Raw genomic sequence first — 19,899 nt, forward strand, 5'->3', positions numbered from 1 at the left:
TCAGATCTGCTAATATTAGTGACCTTGGAGAAGTCATTTGACCTCTCTGTGTCCCATTACCCTCAATTATGATATAAAGGCATTAAAATAATTTTTCACATATAATATTTTGTAAATCTTTAGAATGGATCGTTTACAATATAAGGAATTTACCTGTAGGAAGCTATACATATCTTTTTCATTTGTATTTGATACAGGGGAATACATGACCCCATTGATATAGACATTATGGCGATTGATACAGTCTCTATCATCTTCCTCCTGACGATTCAAGCTCCCAGGGAAACCACTGAGGTCCTTCACTGGTAGCAGGTTATAAACCTGTACAAATGCAAAGGACAAAAGGACAAACTTATCTGTGGCTTATTCTTCTTAAGTGCGAAGAGAAAAGAAAAGAATAATCACCGTCAGTCTTTGAGCACCACTGTTGCTTCAGTAATTTATAGAGATGATTTTGAAGCTGTTTTTTTTTTTTTTAACAGTTTTAGGTGGAAAAAAAAATTGAAACATTCCCATCTGAGTACTCAAAGACCACAAACATTTGTTGCACAATTCAAAGGCAAACACCAGACTCCATACTAGAATGGGATAAAACTTTATTGAGATAAATTGATGTCTGCTGTATTTGAGACATGGTATAAAACTTCAGGATGATAGAGCGAAATGATACTTTTGTCTCTCCTTGTGGGCAGCAACTGACTCTGTGTGTAACAAAGTTAATGAACCCATGTTCTAAACTGGCACACGAATAAATATAATCCTCTATATAGGACAGGATAGTATTTTCTTAGGTATTATTCATGGGAACAAAATGCTTCAGATCTTCACACAGTACATAAAATACTGGAAATGATGCTTTCAAATTCATTTGAAGGGGAAGAGTAAGACACTTGTAAAAATGCTGATAGTGCACTGTCTTATGTTCAAAGGAGTTTAAAACTGCTTGGCCAAGTAAGTCGTGTAATGAAATTAAATGCTTTCTCAAAGGTAGCTCCCTCTTATTATTCTCCATCTCTCTTCTCTGCTTTTTCTCCAAAGCATATCAATGTGTTATTGTCTATCTCATCTATAGAAACGTAAGTTCCATGAGAGGATGGCTTTTTGTCTTTTGAGTAGTTCACTACTAGATCCTGAGCATTTCAACAAACTGGGCACACCTAGAACACAGCAGACACTAAATAAACATGTGTTGAATGGATGGCTTATGCTACTGGGAGCAAAGCGTTTCATTAGTAAAATACTATCAAGGCTGGAGAGGATTAGGCTAGTGTCTTAACCCAGGTCTATTACTACCTGAAAGCTTCTGTTTTTTTATTAACGAATTAATAGGACATTCTGCCTTATCTATCCACCAGCATTGTTATAATTTAGAAAAACCCCTGAGAACTATAAAATTATTTTATATAAACATAAAACATTGTTATTTTTCCATGTATCCCCTTGTTCCCATGAAAATATACTTAATACTTCCTTTCGAAGAATTCTAATATTTTTGATTAGATTCCATTTGGAAGGACCAAAAAGTTGAATGTCTTTTCTTGTAACTTTCTTTTTTAGGGAGTAAAACATGACTTTCCCTTTGTAAAATTCTGACAGTAAAAAAAAAAAACAAAAAACAAACTTCGGTAAGAAGTTATTCCAATTGGCCTCATATTGAAATTTTGAAGATATAAGCAGACTACTATTAGCACATGTTGTTCCTCATTTTTCTACTCCAGCCATACCATTGTGATATTTCTTCTATTCACCCAACATTTTAAAGGGTTTCATTTATCAATGTCATTTATCATATAGTAACTCATTTTTCCAAATTTTTATTCATCAGAGACAATGTATATCTTCTTTCAGAAATTGTGTCCATCTTGGAACATACAGTGTTTGATATAATTCTTATAAAAACAGAAATTTGATATTTCAAATCAGTTTTAGTGCAGGTCAATGTACTACTTTTGTCAGACTTTTTTAAACATTGCAACTAGCTTGAAAACACCTGTTACTAGTTTCATAGAGCTCTGGGATTTCAGGGACTTAGAATGGTGCATGATTTTATTGATACAAACACACACACATATATATGTATTTAAAATTATGTAAATAAATATATATATATATGTGCGTGTTCAAATGTAATATATTTCATAACAAAAAAGTGTCCATGAAGGAGATCATAACTATGAGCTCTTAGATAAATACAATTTTAATAGATCTGATCTTACTCAGGCATTTCTCCTTACTCTGGGCCTCTTGTGTGGCCCTTCCTGACCCGCACGGCTGCCGGGAACTCACCGAGGCTGCGGACAGCTCTGCTTCGGGCTTCATGAGCAGCACACTTTGGTCCACGGCACGGAGGGCGCACAGGGACTGAGGAGAAGCTGAAACTCGCAGGTGGGCGTGGGAAGCCGGGAGACTTTGTGTTGGGCGGAAGCTCAAGTCCACCTGGGGAATTGGGGAGAATGGGCGAGAAAACAAATATTCTGATTTAACTGTGCTTTCACGAGCATTTCCTGAGTGTTCCTCACATTCAGTGCATGCCCACTTGGACGTGGTGGTGGTTGGCACCATGTATCTTGGGGCTTCTTGTCCCTTATACTTCGCTCTGATTTTCGAGAATCAGTTGAGCCATTATAATGATATCTAGTTATTCTTATAAGTTATTAAATTTGAAGTGCCATTTTTTAATCTTTGGCACATGGCAAGGTGTATATCAAATGCGGGTGGAATGCAAATGGTTCTAGATGCTCTTGGATTATTCTTTTGGCCTTTAGTAGCCTTAAAAACTTGCTTACATATTTTCCAACACTTCATCATAGAAGGGAGCAAGGTACTCTGAACTGTATCATATAGTAAGAGACAATGCATGAGAATTTTGAACTAGAGGTCAAATGGCATGGCTTCTTAGTATGACTCTGCCATTACCTTGCTGAAAATCTCTGGAAAATTCATTTAACCCCTTTGGCCCCAATGTTCACATGCAGAAAGTAATTGATAATAATAACAACTTTTAGTTTTAAATGTTGAAAATATCATGATAAAAACCCCACCTTGTTGGCTAGACAGTTTTCAACCTTGTATTTTGCAGAATCCCCAATCACTTCCCCATCAGGTAAAATGGCGTAGATGAGCATTCGAGCAACTGGAGCAATGTCTGACTCCACAGGGATGGACACGGAAAAATGGCCTTTCACTGGAGCACAGAGAGCATGAGGATGTGATTATGGCTTAGACAACTCCCAGGGCTGAAATGAAATTTTTCTGTTGCACAGAGCCATTTTTAGGAGCCTGGTCTGGTGAATGACTATTTCTATTAGTTGGTATAACAGAGATAAGAAAAAGTAGATGTAATAAATGAATGTTTACCCCTAAGAATTCTATTCTTCTAAGAACTCTAGGTCTAGAAAAAAACTTTACCGAAGGGTTCTCTTCTCTTGTAAATCATATAATGATTTCACATCAGCTTTCAGCTTTAGATCATCTCTGTTAAGTTCTGATGCTATCTGAGGGTATGGAGACATCCACTTGGCTACTATTTGATCTAGGCTTCACACTAGAGCAGAGACTAGAACCTGAAGTTGGGTGCTGTAATATAGTAAGAGTAGCACATTGTATTTATCCTTATATCGTCTTTAATTTCTGTGAACCAAATATTCTATTTTTTTTCTTAAGAGGAATACTGTTCTCCTTAGTAGTTCTTTTTTTTTTTTTTAAGATTTTATTTATTTATTCGACAGAGATAGAGACAGCCAGTGAGAGAGGGAACACAAGCAGGGGGAGCGGGAGAGGAGGAAGCAGGCTCATAGCGGAGGAGCCCGATGTGGGGCTCGATCCCAGAACGCCGGGATCACACCCTGAGCCGAAGGCAGACGCTTAACCGCTGTGCCACCCAGGCGCCCCCTTAGTAGTTCTTTTTTGATGCCTTTGTAGTAGCATTAAGCTTCTATAAGTCTACCATGGTGCTTTTTAAAAACAATTTAATTATTTTTCAGAGAGAGAACACCCGGCAGAGGGAGAAGCAGACTCCCCACTGAGCAGGGAGCCCGATGAGAGACTTGATCCCAGGACCCTGGGATCATGACCTGAGCTGAAGGCAGACGCTTAACCGGCTGAGCCACCCAGGCGCCCCTACAATGGTGCTTCTGTGTTGCTATGAAAATGCATCAAAAGAGTAGCTCGATGACAGTCTTCTTCTAAGTGGTCTTTTAAACCTCCTTAGAAGAGCAGAAAACTTCAGAGGTTTATATTGTTCCATATTTGTTCATGGCGAGAGTCCAATTCAATGATGGAAGTACCCAATTTAACTTTTTATAAATCAGAGCTATCTTCAGAAAGGAAATATTATATAAAGATAGAAATGACTCGGCAAAAGACCTAGTATACAGGAAGCATTCCACAATTTTACCTTCTCTCCATTTCCTAAAACAACTCTCAAACGCCATTTTGAGAAGAAGCTCCATGAATATTTACGGCTTGAAAATTTGGAATAAGCATAGATTCTAAAACAACCACCTCAACATTTTAAGTAATCTGAACAGAAGACGCTGAAGGGAAAGGAAAGAAATATTGGATAAAGGGCAAAATGGACGAACAAACAAATACCCATTCTTTCTTTCTCCTCTCACCTTCTCATTTATTGGAGTTAGATGGAAATCACTGCTGTTTATTTGAAACTATTTCTGGTATTTCTGCAGTGTAAGGCTGATTATGTCAGAGGGGGGGCGAAATGTGGAATTGTGGGAATACTCACTATCTCCCTGTTTCACAGGCAGCATGTGTGCCCCATTTAGGACAACGCCTCCCTTTGCCATTATCTGCAAAAAAGGAAAGGAAAAGGAATTTGATTTTCCTGACAGAAATCGTATACCCCATGTCCTGCCCTGCATGTGTTATGCTTTGAGCTCCAGCTGGCAATAACTAGCCCTAAGAGTAGTCAAACTTTCAACAGGAACACGGATAATAAGTCAAAATCATGATGTCTAAAGAATTTCATAATTCCTTGCCCCACAGAGGGCTTTTGTCTGTGGATGAGTCAATGAAGTGGCTTTTCTTCTCACCAGGTAATAGAACACGAGCTCGTTCAGCTCCTGCAGGACCCGTGCATTCAGAATATAATGTGCTTGGACCGTCTGGGTTTGTCCACAGGGCAGTTCCCGAGGCATAGGCTCCAGGTGGACAAAACTCTTGCTTAGGGAGAATACAAGATTAGCGGTGTGATGAGCTTCTTCGTGCTCTGCCAACAGCCACTGGTAGCCGTAACAGGGGTTGGAATCCTTGTGTTTGACCTAAGGAATTTAAAAAACAATATTACTTTCTAGATCATACGTCGTAGAGAAACAGTGTTCTTACAAAACCGCATTAGCTCACTGTCCTACTTTAACTAATACCTAGAAAGCTTTTGCTCTAGAGTAAAAAGTGAGAGTTTTTCTGGATTGCAGACCTTTCCACTGAGGAGGCTCCTTGGGCTGGTGTTTAAATTTCTGAAGAGCGTACATAGAGGCATCTTTTGCTCTGTTTAATTTGCTCGACATTTTTGGGGTCACTTTACCTATACAGACAGAGAGCTGGAGCTACAGAACCTCATAGAGGAGACTAAATACTCTCCGGAAACTGAAGAACTACATTTCAGAAACCTGATTAGGACGGGTTTCAAATAGGTATTATGAATAAATGTGATATTGCAACCATAGGGGTCTGAGAACACTTTCTGTCCATGGCTTTGTTCCAAGAATTGAGTTGGTGAATTAGCTGAAGTCCATCTTTTCTGGGCTATCTTAGGCTGATTATTTTTAATGCTTTTTGTGGTTCTGGACTCTTAAGGTCCACGGGCCCTACTTGGGTTGTAGTTTAACTTTTCTCCATGTAGAAGTTTTTCCTTATTCTTTTCAGGCTTCCTCTACCCTCATCCTCACCTCCCAAGTGGCGTGAATGAAACCTTGTGTCAACAAAACACTTTATTTATATTTTAATATATGTTCTAGCGATAATAGGTAAATGATTATCAAAAAGAGGGAGCATTTAAAAATAATATTTTTATTTTCAGGATGAGGACATTGCCTAGCACATAGAAAACATTCAAGTGTCAAAAGAAGACACTCCTTTTTTTTTTAAAATATAATGTATTATTTATTTCAGGGAAAACACTTCTTGATTGAATAAATGAATGAATGCTTGATTTTTAATTATTAGGAAGTATGGGCTTTCATGCCATCTATTTAAAGTGGAATCAATAGGGGCGCCTGGGTGACACAGTGGTTAAGCATCTTCCTTCGGCTCAGGGTGTGATCCCGGCGTTATGGGATCGAGCCCCACATCAGGCTCCTCCGCTATGAGCCTGCTTCTTCCTCTCCTACTCCCCCTGCTTGTGTTCCCTCTCTCGCTGGCTGTCTCTATCTCTGTCGAATAAATAAATAAAATCTTTAAAAAAAAAATAAAGTGGAATCAATAAAATACATTACTTATCCTATTTATCATCATTATTATGTAATATTTATTGTGTATCCATATATATGTAAATGTATATCTACATCTCTGCTGAGGAATAGAGAACTCTATGTTATACAAAGCAATTTATAGGGGTATAACAAAAGTCTGGAGAAAATTAGAATAGCAGGACAAAAATAAAGTAAGAACAATAATTTATAGAGTATAGATACTTGAAAATAAATGCTAGTGACGTTAAACTGAACTTTTACAATAATAATTTCAAGCTAAAGAGAGCTTACTAAGTGCTTTAATATGTATTATCATTTTTATAAGTAAATTTTTATTTATGTTTATTTCAAAATAACACAACTGCTTAAAAAAGGAAATTAAACATCATATTTAACCCACCACCCTGAAAACTGAAGGACTTTACATTTATTTATTTATTTTCCCTTTCCAGAGGACTAAATACAACTTGGAAATTTCATCACTTTTAGGTTAGGTTGCAACCTTATTTCCAAGGCTACTTCATGTCATTGGAAACTTCTCTTCAAACTTACCCTGACAGTGAGAGAGGTACCCGTAATGTCGGTGGTGTTGATAGAGAACTGAACCAGGCCATGCTCATCTGTGGTAGCATTGGAATTATAGTTAGCTTCATTTGCTGTGATGAAGACAAGTTCATCTGGCATGGGGACACCTTTCCCATCCAATAGTTGCACCTGAAGATTAGAATCTGTGGATCAGTTCTATGGTTATACCCAGTAGACACCAAACATTCATTTTATCACAAATATTTATTAGGTCCTGTATGTTGGACATGGCTCCGGACACTAAGGCTAAAGCAGTGAACAGAGTTCCTGCCATCATAGAAAAGAGATAGATATTAAATAAATGCATAAATGATATATATTTATTTAGTAGTAATCAGCCCTAAGACAAAAAATAAAGCATTGTGGGGGTGCATGGGTGGCTCAGTCGGTTAAACATCCGATTCTTGATTTTGGCTCAGGTTGATCTCAGGGTTGTGGGATTGAGCCGCACATTGGGCTCTGCACTGGGTGCGGAGCCTGCTTAGGATTCTCTTTCTCCATCTCTCTCTGCCCCCTCAATCCCCATAAAATAAAATAAAATAAAATAAAATAAAATAAAATAAAATAAAACAAAATAAAGCAGTGTGATAAAAAAGAACGATTTCTCAACATTTGCTGCAACATGGATGGCACTGGAGGAGATAATGCTAAGTGAAATAAGTCAAGCAGAGAAAGACAATTATCATATGGTTTCACTCATCTATGGAACATAAGAACTAGGAAGATTGGTAGGAGAAGAAAGGGATAAAGAAAGAGGGGGTAATCAGAAGGGGGAATGAAACATGAGAGACTATGGACTCTGAGAAACAAACTGAGGGCTTCAGAGGGGAGGGGGGTGGAGGAATGGGATAGGCTGGTGATGGGTAGTAAGGAGGGCACGTATTGCATGGTGCACTGGGTGTTACACGCAACTAATGAATCATGGAACTTTACATCAGAAACCAGGAATGTACTGTATGGTGACTAACATAATATAATAAAAAATATTATTATTAAAAATAACCAGGTAGTTCCTTTAATCATAAAAATGAACACTTAAAAAAAATAAAGCAGTGTGAAGGATACAGAATCACGGAGCTGATGATAGGGGTGAACTGAAAAAAGTATTCTGTGGATATTTTGGAAATGCCATGTACTATATAGAACTCTTGGAGAGTCACAATGCATAAGTGTTGGAGAGTAATGAAAATTTTTAAACCCTTAGCCAAATTTCATCAAGCCCCAAACACTTATTTTGTGGCCAACCCTTAACTTTCGATGCATTAGTGTTCTGAGGTATAATGACTGCACAAGTTACCAGCTGCTAATACATTAATTACCCTGTGTACTTTTCTAGTTGTTTTTTATACATCTGCTTCTCAATCTAGACTTTCAAACTTTTGGAAGGTAGGCAGATATTATGAGGTACTTCTTATGTGAAAAATGCAAAATTGATGAGAATCATACAGTATTACATAGGGGCCTAATATCAAATTACTGCTAATATTGAACTTAGTAGATGAGTAGTCCAATTCAGACTGCAAAAATGATGATTCTTTTTCAGTAGAAGCTACTTCTGGTAGAAGGAAGGACAATTGGAAGACTTGGGTCCATATTTGTAGTTGATTTATAAAATCTGAGTTTGCCAATGAAATATTGGCTGCACTTACAAAGACAAGGACAGGTACAAAATTCTGATTCTCTTTTGGTGAAAGAGTCTTACTACTAATGAGGTAGTTATTTAGCAGGAACGAAATATCAAAAAAGTATAATATACCTCTGAGAAATTAAAAATAAATGGACTATTCATTTTAGGAAGTGACTAAAGTTTCTCAAATCTTTTGCTGTCGTGACATAATCAAAACATTCTAGAACATACTCCATCCCTCCTTAGCGGGGTCTAGTCCTTCTCTGTTTTACAGTCTTCACACCTGAAACCTCATAACATTTCCATTAAGAATATGATACACAATAATTACACACTGAAGGACATACAACTGCCATCTCAGACTTCTGGAGTCAGAAAGATCCATTTGCACATCTGTTTATAATAGAAAAAATAACAATACAAGATATTTTATAGGTACATGAGAAAAGTTATATTTTTAAAAGCTGGAAGCCTTAAATAACAGTATTTTACCCTATGTGCACTGTTTTTAAAAAAATATATTCTTGTTATTATAGAGAAAATAGTGTAAATATAATATCCACGAAAGGAGCACTAGGTACAGTAGACTCTTCTATACTTCATAATAAAAATTAAAGCCACCTGCCCACTCATTTCCATACAAAGTTAATGTTAGAAGGATAATGTAAGTGGCCACTATGAATTTTGAGATTCTTGTAAGAAAATATAAAAATCTGAGACTACTGGTAAACCAAGAAAAGATTGAGTGATATCACACAATGCTGTTCCAAAGGTGGAAAAAGAAAACCCACTTCTAATTTTGATGGTGCTTTAGAATGATTTTGTAGATTTCATATATCCATTTACAGGGGGACAGATTTATTTTTATGTGGTTTTATACTTTTGGTTTTATACTAATCAATAGATAATAAACCAGGTCTGGGTTTAGCAGAATATGATGTGCTTATTAAGTGATAGTACACAATTTGATTTGTGACTTAGAAAATACTTCACCTGTCCAAAGAAAGGGATCCCTTGTCTAAAGTATGGGTCCACTTTCACGAATGAGAGTTTGGTTATGGTTCTTGTTATTTCAGTGGATCCTTTTCCAGTTAATTCTACCTCTGGAAAAAAGAAAAAGAAAAAAAGTTTTTTTGGAAGGATGATCTCCCTGAACTTCTTACACTACTACTTCCCTTTCAGTTCATAGCTCGGCAAAGGAAAAAAATCCACGTTCATTGTTTTTTCTCCCATACCCAGGTGGTACGCAAACCTGTTCCTTCTTCTTGGATCTTGGCCTCCGCTTCAAGTTTCATTTCATACCCTTGTCTCTTCATCTGGAAGATCTTGGTTTTTACTTGCTGAGAGAAGCAGCCCTGGCTGTTTAGCTAGGAGGGGATAAAATAAAATATGAAAACATAATACTGGACAGATCAGTGGTCGATTAATACAGTGGGATTTTTTTTGGTGCATATAACCCAGGGATTTTCTATAATAAGAACACAATAAATATTCTCTAGGGATTACTTATGATTGCATTTCATAATAGTATCTGGTTTATAATAGATATATTTCTTAGTATCTGATATTACCTAGAGTTATTGAGATTGAAATGCCTTAAAAATTTGTGGGTAATCCTACTGTAGCAGGGAGCTAACTTTTCACCAAAACTGAGCTCCCCTTCCATAGTATACAACTGTTGCTGGGAAGGGGGTGCCCATTTGGAGACTGTGTTTCCTACCTCCCTGACACCTAGGAGGGGCCATGTGACAAGTTCTTGCTCAATGAATGAAGGCAAAACCTATATCCTTCCCAGCCAAAGTGATGAACAGGTGTAATGTTTTTTTTCTTCCTTCATCCAAGCAGATGCCCAAGGTAGTTCCAAGTATTGGAGACTGCTCAACTTTCATTTTTCTGGGAGCTTGGTGAACCAAGAACACCCACAATGGACAATTACAAGAACTAAATAATTCCTATTGTGCTAAATCACTGATATTTAAAAATCAGTGTAGCTAACACAGAATTCTCTTACAGATCTCTCCCTTCCTGAATTAGCACCATGTTGTAATTCACTGATTATCAACAATGTCTCCATTGTTAGTCCCTAGAAGGAACAGTTTTCCACCCACCTGGTGACTGAATTTCTCACAGACGGCCTGTGACTCTCCACTATAGCAGTTAGAAGGGTTACTGTACTTTCTGCACACTCTCATAGTCATATGTCCTGGGACAGGCTTCCCATATGTGTATCTGTCATAAGAACATTGCCAAATGAATCAAAGCAGACATTGAACATCCCCAGTTTCTACCTATTTCTTTTTTTTTTGATGATTTTTTATTACCTATTTCTATTCCTCCTTTAGCGATAGTATGTTTACCCTCTGCACTTCTCTCTGATCTCTGCAGGGCTCTCACAGTGTTGAGAGCAAGTAAGCTAAGTTATGACGCTTTTTAAAATATCTCCAGCCCCGAATGCTGAAATTGACTACAGTCTTTGATCATATCTTTTTTCCCTTAATTTTTTATTTTTAATTTCATCTTTAAAAAATGTATTTCTTATTATCAAAGCTACACCTGTTCTTAAAAGAAAAAAAAAACCACAGTACCAACAAAATGAAAATGAGAGAGAGAAAATGCCCTCAATTCTACCTAGGAATACAAACTATTAATACATTGGTGTTTCCTTCCATTATCCTCTTCCGATGTGTAGCTCTCTCTATTGATATGGAGTTTAACTTGTCTATTTTCTATAACAATGGGGTTGTGCCATATGTACATTTATGTCATTGATGGTTGATGTGTTTTCAAGGGCATTTGTTTCCTTTCCTATCTAAAATATTCTCTGTATCTTTATTTGCAAGAGTATTGGCTCACCCGTTATGTGGGAACAGGAACTCGATGGTGATTGCTCTGAGACAGTGCAGGGACCCAGCTGAATTATGGGTGTATTGCACATGTGGTCTTTAGGCAGGGCTGGTTTCTTCAGTGCTAGTGCTGCTTTCTGTTACTGCTTTTTGCTAGTGCTACCCCTGGACTACTGGAGATGGGAGCCTAAGATTTTAGGAACATGAATTTTCAAGGTTGGAAAGGACAAAAATGAGAGATCATGTCCAATCTCATCAGTAAAAATGGTGGTGCTGAGAGGTACGTGACGTGCCCTAGGTAGACCAGTGACTCAGCGGAGATTTTGGTAATATGCCTATCTCTACAAATTCTGAATGTAAGCTGTTTTTCCACTATGCATGCAAGGCCAGGTAAATCATCTGTTGATGACAGAATTTCCTCTACGGCCTGGGGAAGGGAAAGTCACTATACCCTTCAACACAATCCCATTTATGTGTGTGTGTGTGCGTGTGCGTGTGTGTGTGCACCTTTGTCGCTTTCAGAATCAATCCTAGCATATAACTTCTCTAGGAACGCAGCTTGCCCCATGATAGTTATAATAATACTGGTAAGGCCATGAAAGAAAATAAGAAGGAAAAATAGAAAAGCAACAGGTGAGGAAGGTTCCAGAGATAGGATGATCTCATGTACTTATAAGTATTTGTGCTCTCACTGCTCCTAAAAAAGCGAGTCAAAATATCCCCAGTGGTAAGTTTCCTTTAAATAATTCTCTCAAAAGATTAAAAATATATGAACTCACAGGCCACATACTGACACATTCACGTCTTCTTCCAAGATAGTGATTATCCTTGGCATTGTTATTTGCACTTCAAACTTGGGAAGCACTGTTCATTGGAGATAAAGGTAGTTAGTGATTGTTTTTCAACTTTTGGGGAATTAGTATTTTCAGTAACAGTTCCCTAATAATATTTTAGGGCTCTGAAAAGGTAGCTATACTCTCCAAGGCAACCACCTTACTATCAATGAATATTCTTTTTTTTTTTAAGATTTTATTTAATTATTTGAAAAAGAGAGAGAGTATGAGCAGGGGGAGGAGCAAAGGGAGAGGGAGAGGGATAAGCAGACTCCCCGCTGGGCAGGGACCACCCTGGGATCATGACCTGAGCCCAAGGCAGATACTTAACTGACAGCCACACAGGTGCCCCTCAAATGGATATTCTGATTGAAGGACTGTGGCAGATCACTGTAACCTTAATGAATTATGGATGACTTGTCTAAAACAAGGATGTTTTATATATTTTTTGAGATTAAAAATTATTACAAAAAATAACCAAGCTATATGAAGTTCTCTTCACAGATCACTGATAGTCTCATTGGAGTCAGATATAATTGATTCTACTCAAAGCCCAACCTCACACACGGGAAATAAAAAGACGCTAAATAAGCTCAAATTCCAGGCCTTAGAAGTTTAGATATGAAGAAAAATGCTCCGTGACTTTTTATAATCCGTACCGAATTCCTCCACGGTGAAGGCGTGCTCTGTTATTCCACCCGATTCCTTCCGCACCACCACCTTATAGGAGCCCTGAAAGGGCTCGGATGAGAGGGCAAAGCTCAATTGCTTGAGACCGTTCTCTAATTTGAGTTTCTGCCATTGGGTGATGCGATTTCCTTTCGGGTCCTATGGATAAGGTAATTGTAACTTAAAATAGAGCTTAGAGCATTAGAGACAATAAAGGAAATCTATGGAAACTCCTGTGTTATCCACAAAGAGAACCAATGAGACGGTGGTGAGGGGTGGGGAGGACAGTTGAGTTAGAACCATCTAGCGCTATATGAGCTCAAAGGTTCCTCCCTTAATGACAAGTTTCTGGTATATCATAAGAACCTCTCAAATATGAACATTTTCTCTAAATTTATTTAATTCTGCTTATGGAAAGTTTCATGTTACTTACCTGAATGTATACTAATGGAATCTGAAAGACAAAAGAGAAACAAAGGAATGTAAAATTATTCTCAAATATTCTCAATTCTGATTTATAAGCAAGACAGCTTTACGTAGAATAACTCTGTAGTAAAACAGAAAAAAAATTCAGGTTAAATTTTACAAAACTTTTAATTAATCTATTTTAAGCAATTAATAAATAATATGAACAACTTATTAGGCCATCGCAACAAATACCCATGTGCACAGCCATTCATTAAGAATGGGATTTACTAACATTACTTAAATACTTATAGTATCCTAGTGAGGAACACTCCTTTGTTATGAAATTTTATAGATTAAGAAATAAACACTAACAGAACTACAGGAACCATACTCAGATCCAAATATTGAGATGGTCACAGAATTCTTAGTTCTAAGAATAAAGAGGAAGAATAGCTCCTCTACTATCAATGGTTAGTCATTATTAAAAAGCTAATATTTATTAAGTGCTTCCCATGTGCTGTGCATCATTCTAGATGCTGGGATATAGCAATGCACAAAAGAACAATATATCTGCTCCTGTGGAGCTTGCATTCTAATAGGGACGGGTACATAAGAAACACACACATACACATATATACACACATACATATATTTGAGAGATACATATTTTATATACACTTAATATTTTATATGTATATTTTGATATTGATATTTACTTGATATTCAGTATTTATTTGAGATTTATATCAATGATATGCTATCAATCATGTCTCAAAGATAAAATGTATATGATAAATATATATATATATACACACACACATACAGACACACCTGATTTATATTATATTAGGTAGTGAAATGCTGAGAAGAAAAAATGAAGCAGGGTAAGGCTGCTAGAGTGACCGATGAGGTGTTTATTTTAGATAGAGGAATGGAAGTAGAAACTAGAAGACCAGCTTCAGGGTTATTGCAATAGCCTTGTTTAGAGGTGATATTGGCCAGGATGAGATTGTGGCAATTCAGGTTATAAGAAATAGAAATAACATGATTTTCGGATAAAGTGGATGTGGGTATGAGAGAAAGAGAGGAAACAGGGATTATGCAATAATCTTTTTTTTTTAAAGATTTATTTATTTATTTTAGAGGGAGAGAGAAGAGAGTGGGAGTGGGAAGAGGGGGAGAGGTAGAATCCTCAAGCTGACTCCCCACTGAGCACAGAACCTGACACCAGGCTCAATCCCAGGATCCTGAGATCATGACCTGAGCCAAAATCAAGAGTTGGTTGCTTAACCAACTGAGCTACCCAGGTTCCCCATGACAAGCTTTTGTTTTAGGAATTAGAAGAAAAGAATTGCTTCTGAGACAAGAAGATGTGGTGGAGCAATAGATTTGGGAGAGAAAAATTAAGACTTTCTGGTTTGATGTCTGCATTAAAATTGAAAGAGTTGTTTCTTATAAATATCAGGTGTTAGTCTCAAAGAACAAACACTGATTACACTATTCCTTGATAGAAGAAGTTCTGGTAGGTGTGTTTAGAAAAATTCTAAATCTTTGAGAAGTTATTTGAATTTAAGTTATTTCTTGGTGTAGGCATGTCTATTATTTAACATATCTTTCTAATTTGCCTAATCGAAAACTTTATAAAGCATAAGTTTAATTGTGTGACAACTGACCTGGTACGAGTACCAAGATGGAAAGAGCTAGCTATGTTCTTGACCTAGGATTCTGGTTTAAATTAGGATCATGGCACTATTGTAATGCCAGAAATCATTGCTAGTGATACCAGATTCTTCTTCTCCCTGGTCCTCCCCCAGCACTAAAAACAGGCTTCCAGATTGTTTACATAGATAATAATGATTCTAGATAGATACTTGGAGACTCACCAACTCATTCAGGGGGTGAAAATTTTCATCCAATGAGACAATACGGAACTTCACTGAAACAGAAATATTTTCCATGAATCCCAGAAATCTTAAATCAGGCTTAGCAGCCAGTAAAAAAAAAAACACACAAAACTGTTAAAGAACCAGGACTATAGAGCCTATGACTAGGGAAGATGCAGGGGAGGAGGTCTTTCCTTTTTGGAGGTGTTCTGACTGTAGGGCCTCTTCGTACCTGTCTGCCCTGGTTTGTAGATGGGTTTGTCTGTCTGGACAAAGACCAGACTCTCTTGGTTTTTAACCACCACTGTGGTCCTCCTCTTGAATTCTTGGGTTGGTCCTTTCACTTGGATAGTGAGGAACATGACTTCCTCATTGGATGGAGATCTTGGGACCTGAAATATAGGACAGACCCAGAGAACCCTTTCAGTCTTGCGAGTTTCCTCTTCCACTCCCTGTTCCTCTCATCCCTGGAGATCTGGCCCCTTTACTTCACTGCCCCCCCCCCAACATTTTCATCAAGGGAAGTTGGCCCGGACAGGAAATATTGCTGTTATTTTACAAATGGGGAGACAGAACAGAAGATGGAGGAAGACACATCAGTAAAAGAGGTCATAAGTGAGACTCACATCTCCTTGTAGATCAGCCAATAGAATCTTGATTCAATTATATAATGAACTTTGCCAAGTTGAAGTTCTGTGCTAAAAGGGCATGGTAGAAGCATATTTAAGGCTATGGGAAATGAAGCTACCATATTTTATTGGCTGTAGGCTGTAAGTATTTTACATATGGGCCACTCTGAAGAGAGAGTGGATATTTGCTTATGGTAATTTCTGCAATTTTCCCTCTTTAATATGGGCTGATGTGTTCCTGTCAGACCACCACTGGAGGCTTATGTCATGTGTTGGTCTAGTTTGCCTTATTAATATTTTTTCCATTTGAATTTTAAGAAGTCAACATTTTCCTTTTGTCTAGTGTATACTGCTTTCCCCCTCCCAGCTAATAGAAATTTTCTTTGATCATTAAGTTGATTTTTTTAAAGATTTTATTTATTTATTTGACGGAGAGAGAGACAACCAGTGAGAGAGGGTACACAAGCAGGGGGAGTGGGAGAGGAAGAAGCAGGCTCCCAGTGGAGGAGCCTGATGCGGGGCTCAATCCCAGGACCCTGGGGTCATGCCCTGAGCCAAAGGCAGACACTTAACGACTGAGCCACCCAGGCACCCCTAAGTTGATTTTTAATTTGCCTATAAGTATTTGTCTCCCATGGTTGGAAATTCATGCACTGCTTCTTAATTTCTATGCACCGTTGCTATATTTACATTTCTTTCTGAAGTCTTTCCAAGGCTCTCAAAGCTTTATCTTGACTGAATTCTAGATGCCTATAATCCTAACGAGTAGAATCAAGTTTATGAAGTCAAACAGGCATACTCACAGTGAAGGAGACGCAGTGGAATAAGTCCTTCTCCACCACCAGGTCAGTGAAGAGGCTCCTGTTCTCCCTGAGAGACTCCAGGGAAGCACTTACAGTCACTGTCTCATTCAGGTAGCTCAGAAGAAGGCAGCCTTTCTCAGGGGTTTCAGAGTGGAGCAGGGAGGGGACCAGGACCATGTACTGCCTGGGAATGGGGGAGTACAGTTAGAGGAGAGTGTAAGAGGAAAGGTGTTGTTATTACCAGCAGTATTTTCCATCACAATGATTGTTACTATCATTAGTTTGATATCAAGAGAGGATATATTGAGGAACATGACATGGATCTCTGCTGTTGAATGGCATGCATGAGAATTATTCCCTGTTCCATCGTCAGTGCCATGACAGTGAACATTTTGCTGGAAGAGAGCTTTAAATAGATGAAAATTTCAAGGATACCTCACTTTAAGGACCACAATATGCGAGCATCTGAATTCAAATAAAAAATATGCTAATTATGTTTATTCATGTTGTAAATCTATTTTACACTAGGATTGCTGTAAAAAGCAAGCAAAGTCTCAGGAGAGACACTACAAAAATCACTCAATAAACAGTATTTCATTGGATATGTATACTCTACAACCCTGTGAAAATGGTATGGCAGACACTTGCTTCCACTTTACAGATACGGGATCTGAGGCTCAAAGAAAGTGAGTCATTAGTTTAAAGTCTCAGTTGTAGTAAGTAACTAATGAAATCTTCATGTTACCTAACCCTGGCTGTTTGCATTTTAAATATTTGCCTTTCAACTCACCGCTAGACAATGGTTCCACCCAAAAATGGCTTTCTAGTGATGGAATTTTGGGTCTTGGTAACTCATGAGCAGAACAGAAACTTTGCCAATACCCTCCTTATATAATTTTATTGACTATGTAGTTTTCAAACATTTTTTGCTCACAGAATTCCTAAAATAATTTTATAGACAGTATTAATTCCCTACATATTTTCAAGTAAACATCGATATTTTTATCACAAATAATAGCAAAAGATATAATTTTTGATGATATTTTAAATTAAAACTTAGTCTTCTATAAGTTTTTGATGGATTCTTAAATATCATAGTGATAATATACCCAGTATGACCTACTTAAAAAACACACCAAAGGTTCTTTTTGTAATGATCAGAAATTTAACATCTTTCCTTTTTTTCCTCCTTAAACTTGAATTAACATGCCACTTACTACATAGAAGTTTATCCTCAAAATATTTTTATGGGTAACTCTTGCTTCTTTATTAACTATATATATGTGTATATATATAGACATATACTCATATATATGTAATATTATATATGGGTGCTTAATTTAACTTTAACTCTTTATGTGACCATAAAGCTGTTAAACATTTTCTTCTGGATTGAATTATTTTCAAGTCTATAACTGATCAAAGCAAAATAAATGTATTACAATATTCACACATATTAGAAATAAAATAAAAATATTTTTGAAACACATCTTTAATAAGAACATGAGCTGTTTTTGTGTATCCATGGATGGATATTCCTTAATTGTAAGAACTGAACAAAGCTTGATATTAATTCTGTAACTATTTTTAGTTTGTATGAACATGACTGCCATGAAAAATTGTTTACATAAAGTGAATAAAATACAGATAAAACAATTATATCATTGTTACCAGTTCTTGCAACTCCTGCATTAGGTACCAAAAGTCACCCAGTATTATCAAGAATTGCTTCTAATCATCTATCAGCTGGTGTTTCCTTTAGAGCCCCTTTTAACTTTGTTGAAACAAAGAATTCATCACCACATAATGTGCAAAAGAATTTTCTCCCCCATTGTGAGAGTCCTTTGCTTTCTCAAGATCAGCATCAGTATTTCAAATTTTTCCTTTATCTGTATTTCAAATTATTCCACCCTACAGATTTTTATAGTCCAGGACAATGCTCCAGGTAACATCTGGTTGAGGGAGAGGTTTGTCTTTCTTTTATAAAGTGGAAGATGGGCAATTAAGAAAGGAGAAGTAAGAAAGGATAAATAGCATGGTTTCCAGCAAATCAATCTGAAGATCTGAAAATCGATTCCTTTAAAAGTATCAATTACCAATGCCCCTTAGAAAGTCTTTGTATATACCCAGAAAATTTAGAAAGGTCAGAGATTCAGAGTTGGAGAAAAATATTTAAGAGTAAGTAAAGAAATCACTGGCTGTTATACGCAACTAATGAATCATCGAACTTTACGTCAAAAACCAGGGCTGTACTGTATGGTGACGAACATAATATAATAAAAAATATTATTATAATAAAAAAATGAAAAACAAACAAACAAAATAAGTAAAGAAAGAATAAACCAGATTTATGAAATTTCTTCATTGGAAGAGACCTTAGAGGTAAGAAGGTGACAGTTTGTGGGAAAGATAAATGAATCGTCTAAGTGAGAATCAAAGGATTCTCTTTTAAGGAAAGGATTCTTCATGTTCTCTGTGAAACTCACGGTTTTCCAGAGACTGAGGCATCTGCAGGCAGGAAGACCAGAAGGAGGAGAATAAGATTTGGATGAAAGAGTTTGTTCTTCCCCATGCTGCAGGGAGAAGGTCTCTGAGGAGACCAGACTGTATTGACCCTGCTTCCTGCAACTGGTCTGGTCCCAAACATTCCTCAGAGCAACTAGGCTTTATGCTGCTCCCGGTGCAAACAGGAAGTTCCACCCACACATAGTGTCTAAACAAAGTAGAGGTTTCTGAACGTTCTCTGAAAGGGTCATTGCTCTCAGGGGCCTAATTACAGTCAAGGTTATTTTCGGGTGGGCTGAATAGAATTCCTGGAGGGATAAAATCCACATTCCCCGTTAGTGCTCACTTTCTCTGGGTTTTACTGTAAAGAAGCTAATCGGCTTTTCAACCCCTTCTCTCTCTTCCCCCCTCGGTCCACTTCCCCACTGCTCCTTTTATGGCTTTCCTCACGTCTCTTGCCTGAATAGCTGGCAAGGGAAGCTACAATTTAAGCAACTCTGGACAGGCTCAAAATAGCTATTTCACTTCAAGTCAGCGTCCCTTTAAGTCCTCCATTAGATATGCCTCCTGGAATGTTGAAGCACTTTCAGAATTCAGTAGTTCCCTATGGAAGGGCATTGGATTACACTAATAGGTTTTTGACCTTAAGAATATTACTGGATTTTGTGGATGAAGAGCCAGATCCTGGA

The 19,899-nt window shown here is 37.3% G+C and overlaps 1 protein-coding gene across 1 annotated transcript in view; it reads right to left on the bottom strand.

The window, feature by feature from the left end:
- LOC113257917 (alpha-2-macroglobulin-like) overlaps window positions 1-19,671 on the bottom strand; it is a 37,957-nt gene extending 18,286 nt beyond the window's left edge. The window contains exons 1-16 of the mRNA XM_026502489.4: window positions 19,192-19,671; window positions 16,706-16,889; window positions 15,506-15,665; window positions 15,274-15,326; window positions 13,416-13,436; window positions 12,973-13,141; window positions 12,260-12,344; window positions 10,746-10,866; window positions 9,890-10,004; window positions 9,631-9,740; window positions 6,978-7,139; window positions 5,049-5,276; window positions 4,742-4,805; window positions 3,042-3,184; window positions 2,287-2,436; window positions 154-321 (exon numbers count right to left, since the gene is read on the bottom strand). Of these exons, the coding sequence (XP_026358274.4) occupies window positions 154-321; window positions 2,287-2,436; window positions 3,042-3,184; window positions 4,742-4,805; window positions 5,049-5,276; window positions 6,978-7,139; window positions 9,631-9,740; window positions 9,890-10,004; window positions 10,746-10,866; window positions 12,260-12,344; window positions 12,973-13,141; window positions 13,416-13,436; window positions 15,274-15,326; window positions 15,506-15,665; window positions 16,706-16,889; window positions 19,192-19,352 (2,094 nt within the window). The 5' untranslated portion in view covers window positions 19,353-19,671. The remainder of the gene's footprint in view (window positions 1-153; window positions 322-2,286; window positions 2,437-3,041; window positions 3,185-4,741; window positions 4,806-5,048; window positions 5,277-6,977; window positions 7,140-9,630; window positions 9,741-9,889; window positions 10,005-10,745; window positions 10,867-12,259; window positions 12,345-12,972; window positions 13,142-13,415; window positions 13,437-15,273; window positions 15,327-15,505; window positions 15,666-16,705; window positions 16,890-19,191) is intronic.
- Between the last annotated feature and the right edge of the window lie 228 nt (window positions 19,672-19,899).

Source organism: Ursus arctos, unplaced genomic scaffold, assembly GCF_023065955.2.
Source record: "Ursus arctos isolate Adak ecotype North America unplaced genomic scaffold, UrsArc2.0 scaffold_26, whole genome shotgun sequence".
Taxonomy (NCBI): Eukaryota; Metazoa; Chordata; class Mammalia; order Carnivora; family Ursidae; genus Ursus; species Ursus arctos.